General features: G+C 46.8%; 1 protein-coding gene across 14 annotated transcripts in view; it reads right to left on the bottom strand.

Annotated features, from left to right (window-relative positions):
• CUX2 (cut like homeobox 2) overlaps positions 1–12,139 on the bottom strand; it is a 264,124-nt gene that overhangs the window by 26,439 nt on the left and 225,546 nt on the right. For all 14 annotated transcript variants that reach the window (XM_072722846.1, XM_072722847.1, XM_072722856.1 and 11 more), the window contains 4 exons: positions 10,654–10,730; positions 9,710–9,776; positions 8,110–8,158; positions 2,694–2,798 (listed from right to left, as the gene is read on the bottom strand). In XM_072722846.1, the coding sequence (XP_072578947.1) occupies positions 2,694–2,798; positions 8,110–8,158; positions 9,710–9,776; positions 10,654–10,730 (298 nt within the window). The remainder of the gene's footprint in view (positions 1–2,693; positions 2,799–8,109; positions 8,159–9,709; positions 9,777–10,653; positions 10,731–12,139) is intronic.

Genomic DNA, 12,139 nt, shown 5'->3' with positions numbered 1-12,139 from the left:
GAACTGTGATCAAGTTCAAGAATAAGTTAGTGATTTTGAAGATTGCTTGGCAGCAACCCTCCAGAAGTCCTCCAAGCAGAGAATAGATGAGCAGGCTGTGGTATATCCACAAAATGGAACATGATACAACACTGAAAATGGATAACCCACAGCTATTAACACAGCATGGACCATTCTCTCAGAATATGAAGTGAAAAAAGCCAGATACCAAAACGTGTGTGTGATCCAATTAAGATCGGATACAAAAACAGGCAAAAGCTGGTTGTGCTGTTACAAGTCAGAAGAGTAGTTCCCCTTGGGGAGTGGTGAGGGGGGACGGGGACATGAGGGGGCATTCTGGGTGCTGGGAACATTCTACCTGTTGATCTGGATGCTGGTCATGGCATCTCTGAAAAGTTCAACATGCTGTGCACTCATGGTACGCACATTTTTCCTTATATAAACTTCAATAAAGCATTTGTTAAAAGAGGACAAAAAAAGGGAGAGAGTCCTGTGAGGAAGCAGTGGGGACTGGATTCCTGGCAGAGGGAACATCACAGATAAAGGTTTAGGTTTCTAAACTGGGCACAGGTCCTATCCCAGAGAGATGTTTCCACTCCATTCCAGGCAGACCCTCAGGATTAGATCCAAGACCCTGTAGCCACAGGCCATACTACTGGTGGTTCCTTTCTCCTAATTTGCCCCCAGCCCCAAGCCCCTTGGCTTCTCCAGGTTTTAGGGAATGGCCTCTTTGTCCTGGATGAAGATGTTGTTGATGTTTGAGAGGACCTGAAGTCAGGCTGGTCCTGAGCACAGTTACAGATGAATCTAAGAAGGATCACGAAAAACAAAACAGAGCAGAAAACAGCTTGCCACTACCAACACCAGCTATTCTTCCAGGGAGATAAATGCCAATTAAAACAGGAAGCGGATGCCATTAACACATTAAATTAATTAGCATCGAGCGCCACTGTTGTGCTCAGAACCCGACCCCCCCCCCCCCCCCCCAGCAAAATTCCCTGTGGCTGATTAGCACGGGCATTTGCTGGGTTCCACGGGGGTTAATTAAGAACCACTGGCAAATCCTTTCTGGGGCGAATTCACGAACTCTCTTGCCCTCAGCCTGTCTCGTGCTCACTCTTTGTGTTGTGCAGACATCCAGTCACACGGGCATACACACACACTGCCTTCTGGGACACAGGCACAGGGGGACACAGCTATAGACAGCACACACGGAGACATGTAACTGCTGGAATACTTGTGCTGACATGCAGACACAGAGAAACACCCAGGCATCAAAGAGAGATATGGACATGCCACGGTGACACACAGACATGTATGTGCTCAGAGATCACATGCGACTTGGGCAAAAACACCTCAGATGCATCCAAGCCACACTCCTGTTGCTAACGGCAGCATCAGGCATTCACTGAGTGTAGACTATAAGCCAAGCACCATCTTAGGTGATTTACATGTAATTCTCCCAACAGCCCTATAAGGTAGGTCTGACTTGTACAAGTGAGGAAACTGAGGCACAGTTAGATTAAGGATATAGTTATTTGCCCCAAGGCCACAAACAGACATACACATTCATAGTAACACATGTCCACAGAGACATAATCCAATGTTGAAACAGAAAAGACAGATACAGGCGCACTGGCCAATGTTTCAGGGTGTTAGGTGACGTAAAAGTTATGCTGGCCACTTCAACTGTGTGGGTGGAGACTGCCAATCACCCTGGAGCAGACCTGTGGTAAGGAATCAGGAATCTATCCTCTTGGTATGCAGAGATCTGGAAAGAAGGTGGACCAGCTTATGTAAGGAACCCCAAACTTTCTGGGAGAGAAGCAATAGAGACTGTTTCTCTTCTTTCCTCTTTTTTTTTTTTTTAAAGTAGGCATCATGCCCTATGTAGGCCTTGAACTCATGACTGTGAGATCAAGAGTCACGTGTTCTACGGACTGAGCCAGCCAGGTGCCTGGCTATGAAGACTCTTAACACAGGACAGAAGGGTCTGGCTGGGGTGGCTCTGACTGAAATTCCTCTGACCCCAGGACCCCAAAGGGGCAACCAATCAGGAGGAAAAAGAAAGATGCACTGAGCAGGCTTAACACAGGAACCTCAGGACTGATATTCTAGACTGGTGCCTGGTAGTGTGTGGCTGTTCGGGAGAACCCACTGGAATCACTTTGGCATGTTTTGGGAACCAGAGGCTGATGGGAGTGTTAATCTCCAATCTTGGTCAAGTAGTCCTACTGTGAGTTGTGGGAATGGAGAACCAGTGGTCAATGTCGACACCTGGTGGCAACCACCAAAACTGCTGTCCTATTGCTCAAACTTACCCTCCCACCCAGCTTGCCAGGCATCTGGCAATGGAAATGGTCCTTTCTGGCCTGAGTAAGTTGCTGGCATTCTTGGACAATTTGGGGTAAAGGAAGATGCTGGACTTCCTATTAATCACATATGGAAGCTTGATCTTGCAAAGAGTTGTGGCTGTATTTTGAACTTCAGCTGGCAAAGCAAGTCATAGTAATTACAGTTAACTATGCATTGACCTTGGCAATTAAGATGCTATGTCCACTGTATCTACACAGATTCATGTGCATAATTTCACACAGATGCACATGACTGATCCACAAAACGTCATCCATATATTCATACTCACCAACATGGCTTTTCCCAAACTTTCCCTCTGGCTCCCCCACCATCCTTACCCCACTGGGTCCCTGTGGGGAGCAGCAGGCCAGGCGGATAGAGCTGTTGACAGAGGCCAGTTGTTCCCGAAGACTTTCTACCTCCCGCTGGGCAGCCTCAGCGCGCTGGGGAGGAAAGTCGAGGCAGGAGCAGTTAAGAAGTGAGCAGGGTCACACTGGATCCCACCCTAGCCTTTGCCATTGCCCTGCACAACTTAGGTGGGGCTGGGTGTTTGTCTCTAGCTCCCATGCCACCTACTGCCACATGGATGGAGCATCTGCAGAGGTGGCTTGCCAGCCCATGAGCTGGGGCAGGCCCCGGGCAAGGCACTTCCTCTCCCTGGATTTCAGTTTTCCTCTTGTGAAATGGGGGCAATGAAATACATCTAAATCAGAATGCTAGTTTACTGAACTGGGTCTATGGTGGATCTTAACTCCTCAAAAATTTCTAAGAAAAAGGTCTGAAAGGAAGCTTCCAAATGTCAACAATGTAGAAGGCTTGTGGCTTTAGAGAGAAATCTGTACTTTGTCACTCCCTGTTTTTTTTGTTTTTTTGTGACCTTGGGCAAGCTCAACCTTAGTTTCCCTGTTTGTAAAATGGGATGATAGAAGTAACTACCTCATAGAGTTGTTGTCATAATAATTATGGTTACCTTTCATGCTGACCTTGGTAATCAAGAGGCTATGCCTACCATATGCACATGGAGACCCATGCACACCCATGTTCACATTTTGTTAATTTATTTAGTTGATTTGTTTATTTGTTTACTTACTGGTTATCCTGTGTATCCTGCCTTGTGACAGAAATGGGTCAGGTCAGTTTTGTTTTGGAAAACGTTTTGGGTGTGTATGATTGTAAAGAAATACTTTTGTTTCTGCAGTTTGGGCTTTCTGAGCAAATCTGACTGAAACAGGACTGGGCTAAATGACAAGCCTGGAGGTCAGTTTCTGACATTAGCCCGTGAGAACTGCAGATATTCCTCTCTGAAGGTATGTGTTTACATTTCCATGGGGGGAAGAGACCCAGACCATGGACACGTCCCCTGGGTTGTAAAGCTGGGTTTAAAGCTACTAGAAAGTTACTAGTCTTATCTTCCCCTCGGAGAGAAGTATTTGCATTCCACATGCTAAAAAAACCAGGATCCTCGCCCTTCTGTTCATCGTGACACTAGGGAGATAGTTTTCTCCCTCTCTCAGAAAGTCCTTCTATATAACCACCTAGATTCACACATGGGGGTTCCAGTACAAGCTCTGAGGCATGCGGGATGATATCTGATCCTCACCCCTGGGTAAAAGCTGAGGCAAACTGGCAGGGTTATTACTATGTAAGTAATAACACTGCTCTGCTCTGCTCCAGGATCCTCTTGTTCACATTCCGGACAATATTAATACAGATTTAAAAAACTCTAATTTGGGCAGCCCGGGTGGCTCAGTGGTTTAGCGCCACCTTCAGCTCAGGGTGTGATCCTTGGGCCCTGGGATCGAGTCCCGCGTCGGGCTCCCTGCATGGAGCCTGTGTCTGCCTCTCTCTCTCTCTCTGTCTTTCATGAATAAATAAATTAAATCTTTAAAAAAATAAAAATAAAAGACCCTAATATTATGACATTTATTTTCTTCTCCATACTTTATATAATGAGGTTTTACTTTTATACTCAGAAAAGATAAACATTAAAAGAAACTGTTTCCTATCCAAACTACTCTAAGATTTCTTTTCTCAAGCCTATTTGACTGGCAAAGATCTGAAAGTTTGACGATACACGGTTGTTAGTGAGGTTGCAGGGAAACAGGTCCTCTCTTAACTGGCTGCAGGGAGTGTAAATCAGGCAGTTTGCCCACATCTGTCAACTAAAAATGCACAGATTCTCAGCTCAGTAATTCCACTTTTAAAAATTTATCCTATTTATTGGCTCAGGTATGTCTGAAAGAGTGTGCACGGGAGTTCACTGGGGGATTGATGATGAGGGTAAGAGATTGGAAACATCATCATCTTCATCAGTAGGGGACTGGTTAGGCCATGGGTGGGCAAACTGCAGCCTGAGGCCTGTTTTGTAGATCAAGTTTTTCTGGAACACAGTCATATCTATTCGCTTGCATACTGTCTATGCTTCAACGGCAAAGTTGAAGAGCTGTGGCAGAGACCTACAAAGCTGGAAATATTTACTCTGCCCCTTTACAGAAAATCTGCCACCCCTCGGTTAGATGACAGTGTGTCCATGTAGTGCAATACCACACAGCTGTAAAACAAATGGGACTTTTATACAGATTTGGAACAAGTTCTAAGATATACGTGGGGAAAAAATAAGGTTCAGGAGGGTGGGCATCGTATAGTATAGTTTCTGTTTTAGAAAGGTATAAAAATTGAGAAGAAAGAGAAATTAAGGAGTCAATCCCATTTACAATTGCACCCAAAACCATAAGATACCTAGGAATAAACCTAACCAAAGAGGCAAAAGATCTGTACTCAGAAAACTATAGAACACTCATGAAAGAAACTGAGGAAGACACGAGAAATGGAAAAACATGGTTCCATGCTCATGGATTGGAAGAGCAAATATTGTTAAAATGTCTATGCTACCCAAAGCAATCCATACATTCAATGCAATTCCCATCAAAATACCATCAACTTTTTTCACAGAGCTAGAACAAATAATCTTAAAATTTGTATGGAACCTGAAAAGATCCTGAATAGCCAAAAGAATGTTGAAAAAGAAAACCAAACTGGTGGCATCACAATCCCAGAATTCAAGCTCTATTATAAAGCTGGAATCATCAAGACAGTATGGTACTGGCACTAAAACAGACACATAGATCAATGGAACAGAACAGAGAACCCAGAAATGGGTTCTGGACTAATCCTCAACTAATCCTTGACAAAGCAGGAAAGAATATCCAATGGAAAAAAGACAGTCTCTTCAACAAATGGTGTTGGGGAACATTGGACAGCCACATGCAGAGGAATGAAATTGGAGCATTTTCTTACACAAAAATAAACTCAAAATGGATGAAAGACCTAAATGTGAGACAGGAATCCATTAAGATCGTAGAGGAGAACACAGACAGCAACGTCTCTGACCTTGGCCACAGCAACTTCTTGCTAAACACGTCTTCAAAGATAAGGGAAACAAAGGCAAAAATGAACTATTGGTACTTCACTAAGGTAAAAGCTTTTGCACAGCAAAGGAAACAGTCGACAAAACCAAAGGACAACTGACAGAATGGGAGAAGATGTTTGCAAATGACACGTCAGACAAAGGACTAGTCTCCAAAACTTATTAAGAACTTATCAAACTCAACACCCAAAGAATAATCCAATCAAGAAATGGGCAGAAGACATGAACAGACATTTTTCCAAAGAAGACATACAAATGGCCAACAGACACATGAAAAAATGTTCAACACCACTTGTCAAGAGAAATACAACCACATCAAATCAAAACCACAATGAGATACCACCTCCCACTGGTCACAGTGGCTAAAATTAACAACTCAGGAAATGACAGATGTTGGCAAGGATGTGAAGAAAGGGGAACCCTCTTACACTGCTGGTGGAAATGCAAGCTGATGCAGCCACTCTGGAAAATGTGGAGGTTCCTCAGAAAGTTAAAAATAGAGCTACTCTATAACCCAGCAATTGCACTACTAGGTATTTATCTAAAAGCTACAGACGTAGTGATCCTTAGGAGTACCTATATCCCAGTGTTTATAGCAGCAGTGTCCACAACAAACTATGGAAAGAGCCCAGTTGTCCATCGATAGATGAATGTATAAAGAAGATGTGGTATATATACAATGGAATACTACTGAGCCATCAAAAGAATGAAATTTTGCCATCTGCAACGACATGGATGGAACTAGAGGGTATTATGCTAAGTGAAATATGTCAGTCAGAGAAAGACAATTATCATGATCTCACTCATATGTGGAATTTAAGACACAAAACAGAGGATCATAGGGGAAGAGAGGAAAAAATAAAACAAGCTGAAACCAGAGAGGGAGACAAACCATATAAGACTCTTAATCTACAGGAAACAACCTGAGCGTTGCTGGAGGGGAGGGAGGTGGGGGAACGGGGTAACTGGGTGATGGACATTAAAGAGGGCAGGTAATGTAATGAGCACTGGGTGTTATATAAGACTGATGAATCACTGATGTCTACCTCTGAAACCAATAATACATTATATATTGACTGAATTTAAATAAAATTAAAAAACTACCCCCTAGAAACTGAGGGTAAAGGCCAGATTTCTTTTTGGGCAAAATTAACTTCTTTACTACACAGTGGGTTATGCATATCCATATTTATCATATTAGAAATTAAAACAGATAAATTGTTAAAAATACTTAATAGTTCATTTTAAAAAATAATAAGCTTATTACATGTTAACATATGTGTAATTCACGAGCTTGTGAGTAGATGTCTAGAAGGAGACCCTAGACACAGGTGAGAGAGGCTGGGAAGTGGAGTTGGGGAAGGAGTCAGGAGTTTCCTAAGTATGAACATTTTTGAGTTCTGAACTATGTAAATGGATTATGTATTTAAAAAATTACCCTAAAAATGCTGCTCTTTACCCTGCCCTTATGCCTGCACAGCCATGCTTCTGGGCCCTTCCTCCAAAGAAGGGCTCCTGGGCTTTAGAACTCAGCTGCCAGGTATACTACTCCAGGGAAATGACCCCTTGCGGTCACACTGCTGGCCCCTCTTGGCCATGTCCCTGGCTGCTGGCATTGCAGGGAGGTTGGTGTGGGTAGAGATGTGTTGGGCCCTTGAGACTCCAGACCCTATCCCATGGCCACACTTCACCTCCTTTCAGACTTTTGCCAGCTTTACCCACCAGCCGGCAGTACATTTGAGGCCTTCAGAAGGCAGGGTGAAAATGGGGACTTGTGGAAGCTAATGGGCTTTTGAGAACTTGGGCTGGAACTAGAAGCGGGGGACACTAGGAACTGTGGGATCTGCCCAGTGCTGAGCTGGTGTGGCTGGGATCAAGGGAAGAGGCTGCAGGAGACCTGGTGGGCTGGGGAGGGAAGGAAAGCAGTGGGGGCTCGTCCCTTGTCATGGCCTCAGGCTCTGTGGAACACGTTTCCTTACTCAGTCGGCTTGGGAGAGACCCACTTCCCAGCTTGGCCTGTGGGCTGGGCTCACCAGTCACCGCTCTGTGGCCTTCCTCCTGGCCTTTACCGAGGCTGCCCCCTGGCCTGGAATGCCATCCCTCTGCATTTTCAATCTATTCGCAGGTGTCAGCAACCTGGCTTTCCCTCTATGACGTCTTCCCTGACCCTCGAGTCTGGCTCGGGGTCCCAGACACTCCCCAGTGCCAGCACTCAGCATGGCACATGGTTCAGTATGGACTGGGTTGAGTCCCTCCCCCCAGCCCAAGACACGCCCCCCCCGCCCCCCTGCCCTGGACTGGCTGAGCGCTGGCGCACATCTTCTCACCTGATTAGCTTTCTCCAAGTTGGTCATGATCAAACCGACTTCATCCGCCCTGAGACAGAAAGATAACACCCTGAGAGGGGTGAGGGGCAGCCTCTGGGCCCCTGCCTATCCAGATCACCCCAGCCTCTACCTGGACCTCAGGGTCTTGGAGGCTAAGGAGGCTGCCCTCTACCCTTTCCACCGGAGAGAAACCAGGCTGGGCATAGAAGAATCCAGGCTGCAGGGAAGTGGGACGGATGCCTGAGCACCACACCCCTTCCAGGCAGCCTGGCCTGCTGCCTTCTCCAGGGGTCCGTTCTCTTTAGCTGCCCAGAGCTACACCTCCCAGCTGTGCCTTCTACCGGGAATGTCTTTCAGGAGAACAGGACTCTGAGCTTTAAAACCTAGCTCCCAGGACGCCTGGGTGGCTCAGCAGTTGAGCGTCAGGGCATGACCCCGGGATCTGGGATCAAGTCCCACATCGGGCTCCCTGCATGGAGCCTGCTTCTCCCTCTGCCTGGATCTCTGCCTCTCTCTGTGTGTCTCTCATGAATAAATAAGTAAAATGTTAAAAAAAAAAACAACCCAGCTCCCAAGTGCCCTTCCAGGAGGCTTCTCTCAACTACCCCCATGGTGATCATTTACTTATTTTGCTGCTTCCCTAGCCTCCAGACTGCCAGCACACAGGGGGGCCAGGACAGGCCTTATCTACCTCGGTCGCCCCTCTGCTGAGCGTGGGCTGGGGGACATGGGAGGCCTGCGAGGAGTTTGGTGACTATAAGCTGCACACATGCTTTTAGGCATGTTCGGGGCTTTCTTTCGTGTAAGCTTTTCCCCCTGCCCACAGCACCCAACCCGGCATTCTTCACATAGCCACCTCCTGCTCTCCTGCTCATCTTTACATTGCATTCTGAAGGTCACCTCCTCAGGGAAGTCCTCTGTGATTACCCTGGATGACAGGACCCACCCTCCCTGTTATTTTCTTTTGCTGCCGCTGGTTCTTCCTTTCTTAGCATTCAGCAGGTGCCCAGAACAGTGTCAAGCACACAGTAAGTGCTCAATAGTATCTGTGAAGGAATGAATTTATCACTGAACATCATCAGTTGTCTGTCTCTTCTCCTGGACTGAGGACAGGGCCATGTTCTAACATTTCTTCCAGGGACCTAACACAGCACTGGGCAAACAGTAGGTGCTAAGTAAGTGTTTGTGGAATAAATGAGGTCTTAAAGCCATGTTGAGTCCAGAGTAGTTTAAGTGAATAACACTCAGCCCCCGAGGGTTGGACTGTGGAGTGGTGGTGGAGACAGTTCTAGGAAGTTGGGGTAAGGCCCCTGCCCAACAGACCCTACTCAGCCACAACCCAGAATGTCATTTATAGTCTGTGGTGCATGAATGGCACAGCAAATGACCAGTGAACAGCTGTGTGCCAATGGGGGTGGGGAGCACTGGATGCTTAATGAAATAGGCACTTCGGGCAGTGAGTTGAAGGGAGAAGAGCCAGAAAGAGAAGGTGTATTTGGCAGGGTCAGAAGGAAGAGACCTACCTGGTGGGGTCGGAAGGAGGAGGCATGTCTGGGAGGGTCAGAGTGAGAAGGCATACCTCAGCAGGGTGTTCACTTACTTGGATGCTGCTTCCTCATCATATTTCCGCCGCAGTTCCAGCAGCTCTGTCTGTGTGGCCTTTAACGCTGGGAAGAAGTAAAGCACCAGGATGAAGCCCCCCACCCCACCACCTCCCCCAAGAACCCACTCCTGCAGGGCTCAGAAGGCAGAATTAGGTTCAAGATAGTATGGGAAGACCTTTCTTTTGGTTAGAACCAGTGACAGGTAGAGTTTCCTGCCCATGGAAGGGCTTCAAGCTGGTTGGAGGGCGGACAAGATGGCCCTCTAAGAGTCTATGAAGCTCAGAAGACCCAGGCAAGTGGTAGGGTCGGTCTGTCCCGCTGGCCTTGGGTATGAACTGTGCACACCCTTAGGGCACTACAGGACCTGGGTGAGGCCATCCATCCATGAGCTCACCACCCCGAGGTCCAGAACTGGCAAGTGAGGAGGACAAGGAGCAGCAATGAAGTCAACAGTGATATGTATAATAAATGACAAATTTCACATAAAAGTCCAGATTTCTAATTTCTCCAAGGAAATTGAAGACTTGGTGACACTGGCCCATATGGCATTGGCTGGCTGGAGCTCAGCAGTGGCCATCTCTTTAGTCAAGGCCTAGGTTGTCCAGTTTGCTCCAGACCCCACCCTTCTCTACTGCCTTCCTTAACCTGGCTGGTTTGGTTGTGTGTCTGGCCCCTACAGGCACTGTGTTTGCCACTTCTGTTTTACTTCTATTTCTCAAATCCTCTCTCCACAGCACCATGGCCTCTGGGGACTAGGCTCAGACCCCCACTGGGTAATGTTGATCTTTCTTCTTCCTCCTCAAACTCCCCCCTTGCCATCCTGATTCTAGAACACTCAGCTGAGCCTGTGATCATAGTGTCACTGTCCTCTCCCACTCCTCCGCCTGGTCTGACAGGCTGAGGAGCTGCATGGGACAGGGAACATGTGCCAGATACATACCTGAATGTAGGACTTTGATCTTTTCCTCTGCCTCCCCCAGTCTGGCTGCCAAAGTGATCTGTACTTCTTGAAGACCCCTGCAGAGAGACCGGGGCTGTTCACACTGGCTCTGCATGCGCCCACGTGCAGTGGCGTTGCCTGGGTCCTGGAGTCAGCGCTCCTGGCTTCCTACTCCCTCACCTGCTCCCTGTAATCTGCACCTCTGCCTTTTTAACCAGTTCTAAACATGAAATTCAGGCATTTGGCTGCCTTGCTCTTTTGCTGTGTGGACCTATATTAGCCAGTGACCTTGCCTCTGGGCATCAGTTTCCTCATCTATAAAATAAGGTTTCTGCTGGGGTTTGCCTCCACAGGTGTTGTGAAACATCTTCAGCATGATACCTGGTACCTAGTGCTCCCCCAGTACCATTAGTTACTATTCTTGTCCCCAGGGAGGCATTTCCCCCCGCCCCCCCCGTCTTTGTGTCAGTTGTTTGGGATAGTCATCCAGCCCACTGCAGCCTAGAGCTTAGGTGTGATGCAAGTGTCTCAGCAGAGAAAAAGGGGCTCCAGCTGGACTGGGGGAGAATTTATACAAATCCTGGGCCTTGTGTTTGGCTCAGAGACCTTAGGGAAGGAGCCCTTTTACCTCTGATCCTACACCCTATCTCTCCCCCTCACTCACACCACTCTAGCCACACTCAATTCCCTGCTGGTCAAATGTTTCTACCTCACCAGACATGTTTCTACCTCAGGGCCTTTGCAATGGCTGTCCTCTCTGCCTATAAGCCCTCCCCCTATATATCTCTAAGTTTCACTCTCTCACCTCCTTAGGGCTTGGCTCACCTCAGTGAGGCCTCTCCTTATACCCTTTTTAAAACTTCAGCCTTAATCTCATTCCCACCCCTGCTTTATTTTCCTTCACAACCCTTATCATCATGTAGCAGACTATTCACGTTATTTATCTTGTTTAATTGCGTCTTCCTCATGAGAAAATAAACTCCAGGAGGGCAAGGAGGTTTGTCCATTTTTTCACTGCTGTGTCCCTAGAACAATGCTTGGCACACAGCAGTGGCTCCATAAATACATGGAACAAATGAATAAAGAAGTAAGTGAATGAAAGGATAAATGTAATGAGCACCAGGAAACTGTCCTAGAAATGCCCCAAGAATCCGGTTTATAATAATCCAGGCATTGTTACTCCCACATCAGCTCTAAGGACAACCATTTACTGACATACACTCCTCCCAGTGAGTTCTGAGCTAAGCTCATATATTCATTCTTATGGTAGACTAGGAGTTGATATCATCTGTGCACTGATCAGGCTCCAGGACCCAGTGTTTCAGCCACACGCTAATCTTAGGATTGCTGTGAAGGTATTCTGTAGATGGGGTTAACATCTACAATCAGTTGACATTAAGTAAAGAAGAATAATCTCCATAATGTGTGTGGGCCTTGTCTAATCAGTTGCAGGTCTTAAGAATAAAACCGAGAAGAAGAAATTCTG

Source organism: Vulpes vulpes, chromosome 10 (assembly GCF_048418805.1).
Source record: "Vulpes vulpes isolate BD-2025 chromosome 10, VulVul3, whole genome shotgun sequence".
NCBI classification, from domain to species: Eukaryota; Metazoa; Chordata; class Mammalia; order Carnivora; family Canidae; genus Vulpes; species Vulpes vulpes.
Note: the sequence above shows the minus strand (reverse complement) of the source record. Positions and strands in the feature narration are given on the sequence as shown.